This window comes from Mobula birostris, chromosome 22, assembly GCF_030028105.1.
Source record: "Mobula birostris isolate sMobBir1 chromosome 22, sMobBir1.hap1, whole genome shotgun sequence".
Lineage (NCBI taxonomy): Eukaryota > Metazoa > Chordata > Chondrichthyes > Myliobatiformes > Myliobatidae > Mobula > Mobula birostris.
This window is the reverse complement of record NC_092391.1, coordinates 58497566-58516633: the sequence shown is the minus strand read 5'-3', so window position 1 is coordinate 58516633 and position 19068 is coordinate 58497566. Positions and strand designations below refer to the sequence as shown.

At 43.8% G+C, this 19068-nt stretch overlaps 1 protein-coding gene across 1 annotated transcript in view; it reads right to left on the bottom strand.

Annotated features, from left to right (window-relative positions):
* chfr (checkpoint with forkhead and ring finger domains, E3 ubiquitin protein ligase) overlaps positions 1-19068 on the bottom strand; it is a 75840-nt gene that overhangs the window by 9806 nt on the left and 46966 nt on the right. The window contains exons 9-13 of the mRNA XM_072240830.1: positions 17166-17317; positions 11741-11860; positions 4354-4437; positions 2526-2596; positions 1526-1613 (exon numbers count right to left, since the gene is read on the bottom strand). Coding sequence (XP_072096931.1) covers positions 1526-1613; positions 2526-2596; positions 4354-4437; positions 11741-11860; positions 17166-17317 — 515 coding nt within the window. The remainder of the gene's footprint in view (positions 1-1525; positions 1614-2525; positions 2597-4353; positions 4438-11740; positions 11861-17165; positions 17318-19068) is intronic.

Here is a 19068-nt window from a genome sequence, read left to right as displayed (position 1 = left end):
ACAGCTGTCTGGTTTAGAGGTCATGTACTATCACGAAAGGCTGGATAAACTTGGGTGGTTTTCTCTGCAGTGCCAGAGGCTGAGGGGAGATCTGATAATGGTTTATAAGATGATGAGAGGCATAGACAGAGTGGACGGAAATTATGTTTCCCAGAGTTGAAATGTCTACTACCAGAGGACATGCATTAAAGGTGAAGGGGCACGTTTTTCCAAGGGTGGATGCCTGGAACGCGCTGCCTGGTATGGTAGCAGAGGCAAATACCTCAGAGGCTTTTAGGAGACGTTTGGATAGGAACATGCATATAAGGAAGATGGAAGGATATGGACATGGTGTAGGTAGGAGGGATTAATGTTTGGGTGTTTTGATTTGCTTTTTAGCTGTCTCAACACAACATTGTAGGCCAAGTAGCCTGCTCCTGTGCTGTACTCTTCTAAGTTCTATGTTCTAACACTTACCCCTCAGTCAATATAGAAAAAAAGATTATTTTATAGACATCTGTGGTACCTTGCTGAGTGTAAGCTGGCTGCCTACGTTCAAAGTAAATTTATTATCAAACTACAAACAAGTACTATATATAACCCCGAGATTCATTTTCTTGCAGGCATACCCAGTAAATCCAAGAAACATAACAGAATCAATGAAAGACTGCACACAACAGGAGGGACAACAAAATCAATACAAATGTACAAAATCAATAAACTGCAAATACAAAAAAAAACAAAGAAATTATAATAATAAATAAGCAATAAATATCAAGAATGTTCAATGAAAAGTCCCTGAAGACAAGTTCATAGGTTGTGGGAATCGTCAGAGATGGGGCAAGTTGAGAGAAGTTATCCCCCTTGGTTCAAGAGCCTGATGGTTCAGGGGTAATTACTGTTTCTGAACCTTGTGGTGTAGATTCTAAGGCTCTTGTACCTCCTTCCTGATGGCAGAAGCAAGAAGACAGCATGTCCTGGATGACAGATGCTGCTTTACTGTGACAGTGCTGTGTAGAGGCACTCCTTTGTGGGGAGGAGTTTACCTGTGATGGATTTTCCGTTCAAAGGCATTGGTGTTTCCATACCAGGCAGTGATGCAACCAGTCAATATACTCTCCACTGCACATCTGCAGAACTTTGTCAAAGTTTTAGATGTCATACCAAATCTAAGGAAGCAGACACTGCTGTGCCTTCTTTGTAATTGCACTTGTGTTGGGCCCAAGAGAAATCCTCTGTAGTAATAACACCAAGGAATTTAAAGTTGCTGATCTTCTCCACCTCTGATTCACCGATGAGGACTAGCTCATGAACATCTGGTTTCCTTCTCAAGTTAATAATCAGCTCCTTGGTCTTGCTGACATTGAATAAGAGGTTGTTGTTGTGGCACCATTCAGCCAGATTTTCAGTCTCCCTCCTGCATGTACCTCACCCACCCACAGACTACCACAGTGAGTACACTTTGAAAAGTGCTTCAATGCTTCCTTCACGAAGTGAAAAGTTAGTTTTAGCATGTCTTTAATGTTTGAATTGTAATTAAACATACCTGTCAGAACAAATGTTCCTCTCTGAAGAGCTAAAAGGCTTTCCTGCAGCATCTCTTTCCAAGTAAGGCCTCTGGATGCAAGGTAATTCTGAAAAATATCACATCATGAGATATTACTGTAAGTAAGAATAATCACAAGTGGATTTCTGACAACTAGTTCAACTGATGATGTGGTGTTCACCGAGCTTGGCAATTAGCTTGTAAATGTTTCAGCACCAGTCAAGGTGACACCTCCAAACTTGCTGTTTGCTTGTCTTGGCCCTGATTCATAGACGCCAGCTTTCCTAAGAGCCAGCGAACCCCTAAGACCCAAAGAAATAAGAGCCAACAGAATTCAAAGGTCAACTGAAAGGGGTAGCCAATCAGAACTGAAACAAGAGAATGGGGTGGGGGAGGGTGGGCTATAGAAATGTGAGCACTCCCAGAGAGAAACTCCAACAAATGTGCACTGAGGATGTCACCTTAACTGGTGATGAAATGTCTGTAAGCAGATTGCCAAACTTGAACACCGCAACATCAAACACCTCAATTCGAGCTAGCAATATTCACCACCATCTTGTTCGAATGTATATTCTGCTCATAATGTGAACATCGGATCTAATGTTTTACTGGGTTAATACTAGCACAATGCTTTACAGTACCAGCCACTGGGGTTCAATTCCTGCCGTCGCCTGTAAGGAGTTTGTATGTTCCCCCCCACTTCATGACTGCGTGGGTTTCCTCCCACAGTCCAAAGCGTACAGGTTGGTATGTTAATTAGTCATTGTGAACTGTCCCATGATTTGGCTCTAGGTATAATTGGGGAATTGCTGGACGACACTGCTCAAAGGGCCAGAAGGTCCATGCTGTATCTCAATAAATTAACAAACAGACTGGTAGACAATCTGTTAAACCCTGACAGATGGATTTACTCTTCCCTGATCAAAGGCTAAAAAGCTCATTTTTAAAAGGTAAAGTTTATATGCAATTTTACAGAAAAGATTTTCTTTTTGCACATTACCTTCAGGATATCGGATTCAAACGTGTTGTTGTTCAATATTCCATCCAAACATTTTTCTCCAAAATTTATATCTGCCAACAAAAAAGTCACATAATTGATTAGGATCGTCTCAACACTAAAAAAAAAATTTCAAACCTGAGATCATATAAGGTACCCTTCACCAGCCTTGTCGTTCAGATCCCTGAAATAACTTAGTGTAACAGGGCTTTGGGAACAATGCAATGAGACCAAATGTGAACCATCCTTTAGGGAAAAAGGCTTTGTGAAGGCAAGAGGCTAGTCGATCACTGCTGGAGATCCTATCTCTGAACTGAACTGTTCCTACAACCTATGGACTCACTTTCAAGGACCATGTTCCTGATGATTATTGCTTTTTTTTTTTTGTATTTGCACCCTGGTTGCCTGCCCATCTTGTTTATGGTCTTCTGTTGATTCTATTTTGTTTCTTTGTATTTACTGTGAATACCCTCAAGAAAATGAATCTCGGGAGAGTATACGTACTTTGATATAAGTTTAATTTGAACGCTTTTGAACTTTGATGTGCCGTCAGGGCCAGTTTCTTATCAATGGTGACCACTCCTCCAGATTCGAAGTTCAAAGTAAAATTTATTATCAGAGTACATGCATGTCACCACATGCAACTCTGAGATTCTTTTTCCTGTAGGCAAACTCAGCAATCTATGGAATAGTAACCGTAAACAGGATCAATGAAAGATCAAGTACAGCATAGAAGACAACTGTGCAAATGCAAATATAAATAAATAGTATTGAATTATGAGAACATGAAATAACAAGATGTAGTCCTTAAAGTGAGATCTTTTGTTGTGGAAACATCTCAATGGATGGGCAGGTGAGTGTAGTTATCCCCTTTTATTCAACAGCCTGATAGTTGATGGGTAGTAGCTGTTCCTGAAGCTGGTGGTGAGAGTCCTGAGGCACTTGTGCATTCTACCTGATGGCAGCAGCGAGAAAAGATCTTGGCCTGGTTGGTGGGGATCTCTGATGATAGATGCTGCTTTCCTACAACAGCATTTCACGCAGATGTGCTCAATGATTGGGAGGGTTTTCCCCCGTGATGTAAACCCTGGGCCAAATCCATTTCCTTTTGTATGATTTTCCATTCAAATTCTGATGGGGCTTATGATGATAACATCATTGGATGAAGGGCTGGTGGATAAATATCTTGTTGGAAAAGTTTTATCCTGCCACTCCTCAGCTCAATCCTGAATAATTCTTGCTGCAAGCAGGTTCAGTGATTCATTCACCGAGAACTAGAATTTACTAACAAATGTGTATCTGAATCAAACAGCAAGTGATTTAACACACAAAATGCTGGAGGAACTCAACAGGTCCAACAGCATCTATGGAGGGGGAATAAACAGTTGACACTTTGGGCTGAGACTCTTCATGAGGGGTGGTGGGGAAGGAGTACAAGCTGGCAGGTATTATGCGAGACCAGATGAGAGATACAGGTGATTTATTTATTTATTGACAGACAGCACAGAATAGGTCCTTCCAGCTCTTTGAGCCACTGTCCAGCATTCCCCGATATTCATCCTAGCCTCTAATTATAGGACAATTTACAATGACCAATTAACGTACCAACCAGTATGTCTCGGCACTGTGGGAGGAAACCGGAGCACCTGGAAGAATTCCATGCAGTCATGGGGAGAACGTAGAAGCTCCTTACAAGCAGTAGCGGTAATTAAACCCAGGTCACCTGCATCGTAAAGCATTGTGCCAACCACTTCGCTACCATGCCACCCCTCTGACGCTATTGATAACAGAAAATCTTTGAAGTAGAAATGCTTAACAGAAACTTGTTTACCACAAAATCTTGCCAAGCATCCTGAACACCCTACTCGAGAGCAGCCCCAGTACATGTGGCAGAAAGGCCGTAAACAAACTGTACCTGCAATAAATGAGAAGTAAAAACACATTACTTCATTTTTACCTGTTGACCAGACTGTTTACCTATAATACTAAAAGGACTAGTTAAACAAATAATCCCTCTAAATCAAGGGCCCCCTTGCTATGGCATAAGAAAGGTTGGGAACCCCTGCTCTGATATAGATGGCTGTGGAGGTCAAGTCATTAGGTATATATAAAGCAGGGGTTGATAGGTTTTACTTGCTGAGCTACAGCTTGGAATAGGCCTTTGAGCCACATTGCCCAGCAATCCCCGATTTAACCCTAGCCTAATAACTGGACAATTTACAATGACCATTTAACCTACCAACTGGTACTACTTTGGACTGTGGGAGGAAACTAGAACTGGAGCACCCCGAGGAAACCCACATGTTCACGAGGAGAATGTACAAACTCCTTACAGGCAGCGGCGGGTCATTGGTACTGTGAACCGTTGCGCTAACCACAAAACTATTGTGCCGCTTCCTTGATTAGTAGGAGCAGCAAAAAATATGGAGAGAAAGCAAGAGGCTGGGATTGCGAGGAGAAAAATAAATCAGCCATGATTGGATGCCAGAGCAGATTCAACAGGCTGAATGGCCTAACTCCTCTCTATGTCTTATTGTCTTGGATAGAAATGTAAAAAAGGGTAAAAAAAAAAGTTACAGGACCTTGGGGATTAAACAGAAACTGAACAGCTGGTACTTGCAGCATGAACTTCTGAAGTGTTGTTCTATAGGGTTCTCTCAAACTAAAAGCTGAATTCCAGAGCCACTGAAATTTCACCACCTCTAATTGAAACATTTGCAATTCACTGCTTTTCGATTAGATGAAAATTCATTTCTTTAGTGAGTCTGCATGGTGCCCCGCCCCAGTTTTATAACTTTGTACTTAAGTGCTACAGCACAGAAACAGGCTCTTTGGTCTATCTAGTCAATGCCAAATTGCTATTCTGCCTGGTCCCACCAACTGCAACTGGACCATCGCCCTCCATACTGCTTCCAAGCATGTACCCATCCACACTGTCCTTGAGCATTGCAATCAAATCTGCATTCACCATTTCTGCTGGCAGCTCATTCCTCATTCACACCATCCTCTGAGTGAAGACATTCCCCACCAGGTTCCCCACTTGGGGTCTATGGAACCCTTGCTTAATGGTATTGATCCATGGCAAAAAAAGATTGGGAACCCCTGCTCTAAACATTTCACCCTTAACCTATAACTTGTAGCTTTAGTCTCACCTCAGCTCAGTAGGAAAAGCCTGCTTGCCTTAACCCTATCTATATTCTCCTCAGTTTTGTAAACCTCTATCAAATCTCTCATTCTCCTCTGCTCCAGGGGAAATAGGTCCCAGCCTATTCAACCTTTCCATCTTTACATGCAATAATTTTTCTATTGTGTCTCTTTGGATCTACTGTGAATGCCCGCAAGAAAATGAACTTCAGGGTAGTATATGGTGACATCCTTCAAGAGGACCACAACCTTGCCATAGGGTTTGGAGGCTTGCATGTCTCAATGACCCAGACAGCTACACTGGCTGGATTCAGGGCTTTATGCTTAGGGTCACTCATGCCAAAAAGGCCAAAGGGTAAAGGACAGGCTAAGAGTGGTCCACTGGTCCTCCAGGTTCGGGGGTGCAGCTCAGGGCTAACAACCCTGACTGATCCAAAAAAAAAATGCTACGGAAACAGCAATGATGATCCCTCCTACATCCGAGTGTGACTGCTCCCTGAACAGACCTACACTGCTGCCCTGAATGCCAGTGGCTTAACGGGCAGTAAGTAAAATGGTGACATATATGCGCTTTGATAATAAATTTACTTTGAACTTTTAACTCAGGACCTTGAATGAAACCTACCAGTAATTAGCCAATTAGCTCTCCTAATTTACATTAGTCACACAGGAACAGTATAGTGGTGCAGCTGGCAGAAAGGCTGTCTCCACTCGGCATCCATCCCAACCTCAGTGCTGTGTCACACCACAACCGCGCAGGTTTCCTCTGGGTAGTCCCAAGTGCCAAAGTTGTGAGGAATGATAAGTTAATTTGTCATTGTATATTGCCCACAGGAAAGATGTAAATAAGGTTGAAAGAGTACACAGAAATTTACAAGACTGTTGCTGGCGCAGGGGGACTGGCATCATAAGGAAAGATTGAATATGTCAGAACTTCATTCCTTGGAACATAGAGGATTGAGAGGAGATTTGATAGAGAGGTATACAAAATTATGAAGTGTCTAGATAGGGCAAATGCAAGCAGGCTTTTTCCACTGAGGTTGGGTGAGATTTAAACTAGAATCCTGGGTTTTTTGGGGGGGAGAAGACGTGCAAAGTTTAAAGGGAACATGATGGGAAACTTCTTCACTCAGAGGGTGGCGAGTGTGGAATGAGCTGCCAGACCAAAGTGGTGAATAAGATTTCAAAATCAATGATTGAGAAGTTTGGATAGGTACATGAATGGGAGGGATATGGAGAGCTATGGTGCTGGTTGATGAGACTCTGAGTTTAAATGGTTGGACACAGACTAGGTGGGCCAAAGGTCCTGTTTCTGTGTTGTAGTTTTCTATGACTCTATAACTTGAACGAGTAGGTAAACGGTAAAATCTGGGGAGAAATTGGGAACTCAGAAGGGCCTGTCACGTTCCATGTTTAAGTGATGGAATGCAGGGAGAACAAATAAAAAGTGGGATTAGTATAGGATTTACATAGATTTATTGATTGAGATTCAGCACGGAGACGCCTTTCTAGCTCTTCAAGCTGTGCCACCCAGCAATCCCCCGATTGGGGTGGAGTTTGTTAGGTGTGTTCAGGAAGGTTTCCTGACACAATATGTAGATAAGCCTGCAAGAGGAGAGGCTGTACTTGATCTGGTATTGGGAAATGAACCTGGTCAGGTGTCAGGTCTCTCAGTGGGACAGCATTTTGGAGATAGTGATCACAACTCTATCTCCTTTACCACAGCATTGGAGAGAGATAGGAGCAGACTAGTTAGGAAAATGTTTATTTGGAGTAAGGGGATATACAAAAGTTTAGGCACCGCTGGTCAAAAAGTTCTATCTTAACTTCATCGGTCCACAGGACTTGTTTCCAAAATGCATCAGGTTTGTTTAGATGCTCCTTTGAACCTTTTGAATACAACTTTTTGGCCGCAATGAGCAAAGGTATGTTTGGAGAAAAAAGGGTGCAGTATTTCATGAAAAGAACCCCTCTCCAACTGTTAAACATGGGGGTGGATCGATCATGCTTTGGGCTTGTGTTACAGCCAGTGGCATGGGGAACATTTACTGGTAGAGGGAAGAATGAATTCAATTAAATACCAGCAAATTCTGGAAGCAAACATCACACCGTCTTTAAAAAAAGCTGAAGATGAAAAGAGGATGGCCTCTACAACAGGATAATGATCCTAAGCACACCTCGAAATCCATGATGGACTACAAGAGGCGCAAGCTGAAGGTTTTGCCATGGCCCTCACAGTCCCCTTACCTAAACATCAAGAATCTGTGGATAGACCTCAAAAGAGCAGAGCATGCAAGACCCAAGAATCTCACAGAACTAGAAGCCTTTTGCAAGGAAGAACAGGCGAAAATCCCCCAAACAAGAATTGGAAGATTCTTTGCTGGCTACAAAAAGCGTTTACAAGCATTTACAAGGGGGTGTTACTAAGTACTGCCATGCAGAGTGCCCAAACTTTTGCTTCAGGCCCTTTTCCTTTTTTGTTATTTTGAAAAAAATGGAAATAAAGAAGTTTTCTTGTTTAATATATTAAAGAAATGTGTCTTTTTAACTTTATGCCTTTTGGAAATCAGTTCATTTTTCACTCGCTTAGCTATTCACAGTAACAGAAATTTTGAACAGGGCATTTTGCATGCCACTGTATGAAGCTATCAGGCAGGAACTGGGAAGTATAAATTGGGAGCAGACGTTCTCAGGGAAATGCACAACACTAATGTGGCAAATGTTCAGGGGATATATGTGTGGAGTTCTGCATAGGTACGGTCCAATGAGATAGGGAAAGGATGGTAGGGTACAAGAACCATGGTGAACAAAGGTTGTTGTAAATCTAGTCCAGAAGAAAATAAAAGCTTATGAAAGGATCAAAAAAAAATTAGGTAATGATAGAAAATTACAAGTTTGCTACGAAGGAGCTTAAGAATGGAATTAGGAGAGCCAGAAAGAGCCATGAGAAGGCCTTGGTGAGCAGGATTAGGGAAAACCCCAGGGCATTCTACAAGTATGTGAAGAGCAAGAGGATAAGATGTGAGAGAATAAGACCAATCAAATGTGAGAGTGGAAGATTGTGTATGGAACCAGGGGAGATAGCAGAGGTACTTAATGAATACTTTGCTTCAGCATTCACTATGGAAAAGGATCTTTGCAATTGTAGGGATGACTTAGAGCGGACTGAAAAGCTTGAGCATGTAGATATTAAGAAAGGGAATGTGCTGGAGCTTTTGGACAGCATCAAATTGGATAAGTCACTGGGACCGGACAAGATATACCCCAGGCTACTGCGGGAGGCAAAGGAGGAGATTGCTGAGCCTCTGGCAATGATTTTTGCATCATCAATGGAGATGGGAGAGGTTCTGGAGGATTGGAGGGTTGCAGATGTTGTTCCATTATTCAAGAAAGGGAGTAGAGATAGCCCAGGATATTATAGACCAGTGAGTCTTACTTCAGTGGTTGGTAAGTTGATGGAGAAGATCCAGAGAGGTAGGATTTATGAACATTTGGAGAGGCATAATATGATTAGGAATAGTCAGCATGGCTTTGTGAAAGGCAGATCATGCCTTAATAGCCGATTGATTTTTTTGAGGCTGTGACTAAACGCATTGATGAAGGTAGAGCAGTAGATGTAGTGTATATGGATTTCAGCAAGGATTTGATAAGGTACCCCATGCAAGGCTTATTGAGAAAGTAACCTTGCCCACAGAAGGCAAAGAGTGGTTGTAGACAGGTCATATCCTACATGGAGGTCGGTGACCAGTGGTGTGCCTCAGGGATCTGGTCTGGGACTCCTTCTCTTTGTGATTTTCATAAGTGACCTGGATGAAGAAGTGAATGGATGTGTTAGTAAATTTGCTGATGACACAAAGGTTGGCGGTGTTGTGTATAGTGTGGAGGTTACAGCAGGACATCGCTAGGATGCAAAACTGGGCTGAGAAGTGGCAGATGGAGTTCAACCCAGGTAAGTGTGAGGTGGTTCATTTTGGTAGGTCAAATATGATGGCAGAATATAGTATTAATGGTAATACTCTTGGCAGTGTGGAAGATCAGAGGGATCTTGGGGTCCGAGTCCATAGGACACTCAAAGCTGCTGTGCAGGTTGACTGTGTGGTTAAGAAAGCATACAGTGTATACGTGGGATTGAGTTCAAGAGCTGACAGGTAATGTTGCAACTATCTTGGACCCTGGTCAGACCCCACTTGGAGTACTGTGCTCAATTCTGATTGTCTCACTATAGGAAGGATGTGGAAACCGTAGAAAGGGTGCAGAGGAAGTTTACAAGGATGTTGCATCATTTGGGGAGCATGCCTTAGAAGAGATTGAGTGAACTTGGCCTTTACTCCTTGGAGCAACAATGGATGAGAGGTGACCTGATAGAGGTGTATAAGATGATCAGAGCCATTAATCATGTGGATAGTCAGAGGCTTTCTCCCAGGGCTGTAATGGCTAACAGGAGAGGGCATAGTTTTAAGGTGCTCAGAAGTAGGTATAGAGGATATGTCAGGGTAAGTTTTTGTTTTATGCAGAGAGTGATAAGTGTGTGGAATGGGCTGCTGGTGACTGTGGTGGAGGCAGATACGATGGGGTCTTTTAAGAGATAGGTACATGGAGCTTAGAAAAAATAGAGGGCTATGGGTAACCTTAGGTAATTTCTAAAAGTAAGCATATGTTCAGCACAGCACTGTGGGCTGAAGGGCTTGTATTGTGCTGTAGGTTTTCTATGTTTCTATGATTTATTCCTAGCCTAATTACAAGACAATTTACAATGACCAATTAACCTACCAACTGATAAATCTTTGGACTGTGGGAGGAGACCAGAGCACCCGGAGGAAACCCACGCAGTCACGGGGAGAACGCACAATCTCCTTACAAGCAGTGGCAGGAATGAAGCCCGGGTCATCTGTACTATAGAGTTTAGAGCAGGGTTCCACCATGCTACCGTGCCGCCCACCCTTCACCACCATGTAGATGGGTAGCTGATCATTGATACAAACTCACTGGGTTGATGGACATGTTACCTTTGTTGTGCAACTCTACAGTAACTTCCTGCTGTGGTTGGCCACCTGACTACGGAGGCCAAAATCACAATCACCATTTACACCATTTCAATTGTCCAAAGTTCAGAGCAAACTGAAGTCCTGTTCAAGGCACGTTTAACCTGGACAAGACTTAACAAGGAACTTGTCAGCTACCACAATTGAAGATTAGCTTTATTTGTCACAGGTACATTGAAACATATAGTGATGTGCGTAGCTGTGTATTAACAACCCACAGCCTGAGGATTTTTGCTCAGGGCAGTCTGCAAGTACTACCATGCTTTGAGTGCCAGAGCATGTCTAAACTTACTAACCCTAACCCGTACACCTTTGGAATGAGGGAGGGAATCTGAGCACTTGGAGGAAACCCATACAGTCACAGGGGAGCACCCATACAGTCACAGGGGAGCACACATACACACTTCTTACAGACAGCAGCAAGAATCGAACCACAATCTACCGATCACTGGTGCTGTAACGTACTTTCCGCCAATTACGCCACTGGCGTTTAGGGCAGCAATGAAGGCCCACCATCTCCAGTGGTGTTCAGGGCTTCCTTCATTCATGTCAGTAGCTTCCTCTAGGTTTTCACTACTGTCAGTCATAGTTTCCAGGTAGAGACTCAGGAATACTGTCACACTCAGATGTAGAAGGATTCTTCATTGCTGTTTCTGTAACAATTTTGTTTGACCTTGGTCAGGGTTGTTAGCCCTGACCCTGGAGGACCAGTGAACCACTCAGTCTGGCCTCAACCCTTTGACCTGTTTGGCATGGCTGACCCTAACAAGAACCAAAGGATAAAGCCCTAACTCCAGCTAACACAGTTCTCCAGGTCTTTGAGACATGCAAGTCTCCATACCCAATGACAAAGTTGTAGTTCTCTTGAACAGCTGACACTGTAAAGAGTTACGCCAACTGCTATGCTCTGTGCTGCCCCAATTACCAACCTCTAACTCAATTCTTTCTTTACTTAAGAGCAACAAATAAGCGATGATGCAAAACAAGATTAAACTAGCCACTCAGGACGAGGTACTGCAGCTAACCACATACATTGTTGAGGAGTAATGGTCGGATTCTGTTCACGTTCCACCCTCCGGTCAGGCATTGGTTGAAAACAGCAAGTGCAAATCGTATGAGGACCCCGGACAGGGCAGGTGTACTCTTGGACAGCTTTTAAAAAAAAAATTGAGAAACAACAAAGATGGTTAGAACATCTGGACATAAAATTAGTTACACCAAGACCAGAAAAGTTGGCTTCTAAATACAAACCATTGTTTTGACTGTTCACTATCTGAGGAAAATTGGTGCTGTAACTGATCACTCACTTCAGTGCAAGAAATTATTCTTAAATTAAGTACAATCCAAATTGAAGTATACATATTTAATATGTATTACTTAAATGGTGTAAAAATAAGACAGCAATCTACCATCACTGCAGATCTTATACAAAGAAATGACAGCAAAAATAATTGCAGACATTACCCACCCTGCAAACTATTTTCCAAAAGCTCCCTTCTGGAAGGAAGTATAGGGCTATTAAAACAAAAACTTCACACTGTCTTAAGTTTCTCCCCGCTCCCCCCCCCACCAGCAGTTAATCTGATCAACTATTCTAGCAAGAACGAGCCCCCCCCCACCCCCAACCACTGTACTGTCAACACTTTAAACTGTTTTTTCCTAATGACGTTTACACTGTAAATACATGCTGGTATTTATGTAGTTATGCAAATTTTATTATTTATAATTGTTGACTGTTGCTTTTTGTTACAAGTTGTGCCCAGACCAATGTAGGAGAGAGGGGGAAAAAAAGCAAATCTTGCAAACAATAAAAGTATTCTACTAAATAGCATTTAGAATGAAAGTGAGTCCTCAGGCACGAAGCCCAGAGCAGCTGCAGCAAGCCCGCAGCCTCAGCTCATCACATAGCAGAATAAACATCGCGCAGCAGCAAGCAAAACCTGCACAACTCTCGTGTCTGGTCCTGACACTCTGCCTTTTTAACCCGTCTGACCCAGCATTTAAATTATCCAAACATCCGATTGCTCCTTGTTCAAAGATTCGGGCCCTGTCGCATCAGTATATTCTGGACCAGGACCACCGCTGCCACGTGTTGGCATGTACCCAACCTTTCCAAATCGGCCAGATGCTTAGATCGATCAAACCTTGCTCTCAGTTCAGGCGGACTAGCTCTGAATCTCCTCCACTCCGAATTTTCTACGTTCACTCCCACTCTGTTTTGAACATGCCTTACTCAACCTTGCTCTCACACTCAGCCCTAGCAGTCTCACCTTCACTCGCCTCTTCATTGTTTGCAGTCATCGTTCACCATAAGTTTTTAAATAGTGTTGTTAATAAATTTAGTTCTATTTCTTGCTTTGAAAGCCGCCAGCAAGCTGCTGCTCGTCCTCAGCAGCCCCATTTTGAACTGGACTTAATGGACTTGCTTCCACAGAAATGTCACATACTGAGGATGAACAGAAAGAATGCTCATCACCATGACAATGATGACAAGAGAAAACACTGATGAAAAATGGGGTGAATCCAGTGAGCTCAGACACAAGTACCACAGGGTAGATGGTCTGTAATCTTTCACCACTAACCATTTCAACATCTTGATTTTGGCAGTTCCTACTGCAACAGTCTACTGATACTGTATTGGGCTAGAGAAAGCAACTAGGCATTATATCACAAATGGCCGGGGGGGGGGGGGGGGGGAGGACAGCGAAGCTTTCGATTGTAGCAGGGCCAACCAAAGGTCTTATCGGATGGCAGAGGGGAAGAAGCCGTTCCTGAATCGCTGAGTGTGTGCCTTCGGACTTGTGTATCTCCTACCTGATGGTAACAGTGGGAAAAGGGCATGCCTTGGGTGCTAAAGGTCTTTAATAATGGACGCTGCCTTTGAGACACTGCTCCCTAAAGATGTCCTGGGTACTTTGTAGGCTAGTACCCAAGATGGAGCTGACTAGATTTACAACCTTCTGCAGCTTCTTTCAGTCCTGTGCAGTAGCACCCCGCCCCCCCCATACCAGACAGTGATGCAGCCTGTCAGAATGGTCTCCACGGTACAACTATAGAAGTTTTTGAGTGTTTGTGTTGACATGCCAAATCTCTTCAAACTTCTAATAAAGTATAGCCTTCTTTATAACTACATCGATATGTTGGGACCAGGTTAGATCCTCCGACATCTTGACACCCAGGAACTTGAAGCTGCTCACTCTCTCCACTTCTGGTCCCTCTATGAGGATTGGTATGTGTTCCTCTGTCTTACTCTTCCTGAAGTCCACAATCAGCTCTTTCATCTTACTGACATTCAGTACCAGGTCGTTGCTGCGACACCACTCCACTAGTTGGCATATCTCACTCCTGTACACCCTCTCGTCATCACCTGAGATTCTACCAACAATGGCTGTATCATCAGCAAATTTGTAGATGGTATTTGAGCTATGCCTAGCCTAGCCATACTCTCATCCATCACCCAATATCATCAGGGAGATGTCTGATCGGTCCCAACTACATTCTGCACCAGGACAACGACCCCAAGCACACGGCCAAGGTCACAAAGAACTATCTTCAGCAAAAAGAACGAGGAGCTCTGCAACAGATGGTATGGACTCCGTAGGGCCCCGATCTCGACGTCATTGAGGCTTGTCTGGGATTACCTGGCAGGACACAAGCAAGCGAAACAGATCTGGCCTCCACGGCCACCCAGGGAAATGAATTCCACAGATTCACCACTTCCTGGCTAAAGAAATTCCTCATCTCTATTCTATTCTGAGGCTGTGTCCTCTGGTCTTAAGACCCCCCCGCCCCCCCTTAGGAAACATCCTATCCACATCCACTGCTTTGAATTGAATTGACTTTATTACTTACATCCTTCATATACATGAGTAAAAATGTTACATCTCCATCTAAATGTGCAATTTACAGCAATTTGTAATAAATAATATGTACAACAGGACAGTCAATATAACATAGAAATACAGTTGCATGTTGAGGCTTTTCAACATTTAATAGGTTTCAATGAAGTCACCCCCTCATAGCTCTGAATTCCGGTGAGTTCAGGCCCAGAGCCAAACACACTTCATATGATAAGCCTTTCAATCCCGGAATAATTTTTGTGAGCCTCCTTCGAGCCCTCTCCAATGTCAGCACATTCTTTCTTAAATAAGGGGCCCAAAACTGCTCACAATACTCCAAGTGAGGCCTCACCAGTGCTTCATAAAGCTTCATTATTACATACTTGCATTTATATTCTAGCTCTTTCAAAATAAATGTTGACATCCCGTTTTCACTTTGCAGAATTTATTTTTACATCTTTTGCACAGTATTGTGTATACAGAATGGTGCTGGAAAAGGGCGAGCAATATGCTTCTGGACTGTTTGCCCCACTCCCATCAGGGAAAGGGCTACACAGCACCATCAGGGCCACTAGACTCCCTCTCCCCAGGCCATCAGGCTGATCAACACCTCCACCAGGTCAATCCACCCAAATTCTTTTTGTACTTGTGTCACTTTGTGTACAACGTAAAGTATATAAACTCAGCATATTTATATAAAGCACAGGTGAGGCCTCACTTGGAGGACTGAGAACAGTCTTGGACCCCTTATCTGAGAAAAGACATGCTGATATTGGATAGGATTCAAAGGGTTATGAAAATGATTCCAGGATTGAAAGGCTTACTATGAGGAGCATTTGATGGCTCTGGGCCTGTACTCACTGGAATTCAGAGCACTGAGGGGTGACCTCATTGAAATGTTGAAAGGCCTTGATACAGTGGATGTGAATAGGATATTTCCTGTGCTGGGGGAGTCTAAGATCACAGGACACAGCCTCAGAATAGAAAGACATACATTTAGAATGGAGATGGAGGAATTTCTTTAGCCAGAGTGGTGAATCTGTGGAATTCATTTTCACAGGCAGCCGTGGAGACCAGATGTTTGGGTATATTTAAGATACAGGTTGACAGATTCTTAATTAGTCAGGGCATGAAGGGATACGGGAGGAAGGCAAGAGATTGGGGCTGAGGTGGAAATGGATCAGCCATGATGAAATGGTGGAGCAGACTCCATGGGCCAAATGGCCTCATTCTACTCTTCTGGTTGAGGGGTAATAACTTTTCCTGAATCTGGTGGTGCGAGTCCTGAGGCTCCTGTACCAGCTTCCTGATGATAGCACGGCCCTGGGTGGTGGGGGTCCCTATTGATGGATGCTACTTTCTTGGCCATACTCAAGATACTTGGACATTCTGCTTTTATAATTAAACTTATTGTAATTTCATGCCAAGTGTTTTAATGTTGCATCAGATCTGGAGTAACAATTATTTTGTTCTCCCTGTACACTTGCTTACTGAAAAAAAAAACAATAAATCTTGAAACTTCAGTGGGTCAATGGCTCCACTTAATATCAGGGAATTCATACAGTACATAACCTGAAATTCTTACTCTTCACAGACATCCATGAGACAGAAAACCCCAAAGAATGAATGACAGAGAAATGTTAGCCACCTCACCACACCCCCCCCCCAAACACACAAGCACCAGCAAAGTATCAACCCACCCCTCTCACCCACTTGTTCCAGCAGGAAGCATCAGCCCGTTACCACCCACCAAGCAAGCAATGGCAAAGCTCCCAAAGAGAGACCATGATCTGCAGTTGTTTCTCTAACAATATGACATGTCCCAGTCTGTCACCCTCTCCTCTCTCTCTCTCACACACACACAAGGACCATTGCAACAAACCTGAAAAACTTAATTGCATGTCATTCCACAGATATCACCCAATCTGCTGATTATTACCCTAAAAATCTTCATCTGACTTATGCTCATGCTTCATCTCCTCCTTTGATGTGTTCGTCCAACGTCAACGTCGATGAGGACCTCAACACCATTTGACGGCGTTGAGACTAGCGCGTGATTTGGACTTAAGTGAGGGAGAGTTGTGCAGCGTCAGCCTCAGCCTCACTCTCTCTTACCAATTCCCATCTGGATCCAGTGGCAAGACAGAATCTAGACGGCTGGAGATGGGACTAGGCGCAGTGGATGACCAGGATGTCTCCTGTGTCTTGTCCTGCTCTACACATTCCACGACGCTTGCAGAGACCGCCTTCTTGACCGTTGGACCTTCCATTGGTCTTGTCCACTCAATCTGCCGGAGTTTGCCTTCACATGCTGGGATAGACAACTCCGTATCTCACCGAGGGTTTGAGACCCTCACCTGGTTTAGCCGGCTTGTTGAAGCCGTTGCCCGGGGTGTGGCCGCTGTCACATGCAAACAGCTACGGGGAGCCAAGGGTGAGAGCTGAGTGCCAGGTGGGGACCAAACGTGGACTAACCGCTTTGAAAAGGACGCGACACGTTCCCCCACCAGAGGTGCTACCCCTCCCTGACACCCCATACACCATCCTCCTTTGATATCAGACTTGCGAATGCAATATTATCCTAACTGTGACAGTCACTGTGGCTCATGGACACTTACCGACAAGAGTACTGGTAGAGGTTGAGGGGGCATCCCCAGTCGTTCTAAAGCCTGGCAACTCACAGGATCCACTGTGCTGACCCGGTAAGAAAGGAGTCTGATTGCTCTCGGCCCTGTATCCAGGACACTGTCGGCACACAACGTATGGCTGACTGAAAACAGACAAAATGAAAAGTGAAGCAGCAAATGGAATTCTACACAAAGCATTTCAGCATGGGTTTAATATCAGCGGTATACATCGTGAAATTCGTTAACTTTGCAGCAGCAGCACTTTGTATAATGAAAATAAACATAAATTAAGTATATGCATTTTAAATTGCGAAATTAAGTAAATAGTGCAAAAACAGAAATAGAAAAGTATGAGGTAGTGTTCATGGGTTCCAGGTCTATTCAGAAATCGGATGGCAGAGGGGAAGAAGCTGTTCCTGAATTGCTGAGTGTGCCTTCAGGCTTCTGTACCTCCTTCCTAAAGTTAATGAGCAGAGGGCATGTCCAGGGTGGTGCGGGTCCTTACTGATGGATGTCACTTTTTTGAGGCCTAGTGCCTGTGATGCAGCTGACCGAGTTTACAACTCTCTCCAATTTACTTCAGTCCTGTGCAGTAGCCCCCCCACCCCCATACCAGATGGTGATGCAGCCAGTTAAAATGCTCTCCACAGTACACTGAAAACAAGCAGTGGTAAAGTTATGCAAAGGCGTTTTTTTAAATCATCACTGAATACAACCATGAGTAGCTGGTGCATATCACAAGTCCTGGTTACGTGACCTCTGAGGCCAGGCAGACAATCTCTGAAGAGTGTTGATAATGGCTGGGGTCACCCGTCTTGTAAAGGCACTGCCCAGAGGGCAATGGCAAACCACTTCTGTAGAAAGATTTGCTGAGAACAATCATGGTCACGAGAGACCATGATCACCTATGTTTGTTGATGATTTAACTTAACAAGGGAGATCAGTACATGGATCTACAACACCAGCTATTGCAGAGACTTGGCTGTCACAAGAATGGCTGCTGGATGTTCTCCAAGTTCAAAGTAAGTTTATTATCAAAGTATACTTGATACAACCTTGAGATTTGTCTCCTAACAGACAGCCACAAAGAAAAGGAACCCAAAAATTACTTGTGCAAAGAAAAACATATCATGCAAACAATGAACATAAGCAAATGAAGTTCTGAACGAAGTCAGTCCCTAGACCGTTAGTTCAGCGCAGAGCGGAGCAGCGAACTGAACCCGCCTGTCACTCACCTTGGGCCCCAACACCCTGAACTTCTCAACCTGGCCCTGCGCCTATATCATTGTCCAAACATCGGGTTCTGTCGCTTCGATACGCTCTGGGGATTCTCAATTCAGCCTGTACCGGACCTTTCTGATTCGGCCTGGCATTTAAATCGATCGAACCTCAGGTCTGGGCTTTAGATGTTTCAAAAGGGACAGGGAGGGAGGTAAAAGTTGTCGGGGAGAGGCATTGCTAATCAGGGATAGTATCACAGCTACAGAAAGGGAGAACACTGCTAAGCAATCGTCTACTGAATCAGGGTGGGTGGAAGTCAGAAACAGGAAAGGAGCAATTGGGAGTATTCTCACTCGCAACAGAGACTCTGAAGAGCGGTGCCAAAATAACAAGGCTGTTGTCATGGGTGACTTCAACTTCCAAAACATTGACTGGTTGCTCCTTAACAGAAAGGGTTTAGACCGGTTGACTAAAGGGTAGGCCATACTGGATCTGGTACTAAACACTGAAGTTGGTTAGGGTTAGAATGATCTCAGAGTACGATAAAATATTGGCACAACAGCATGGTCCAAAGGGCCTGTACTGTGCTTTACTGTTCCACATTCTATTACTGCACAAAATTTAATTTTGTCTGCAACTCCTGAAAATAGAGCAGCCCACATTTGCATCAGCA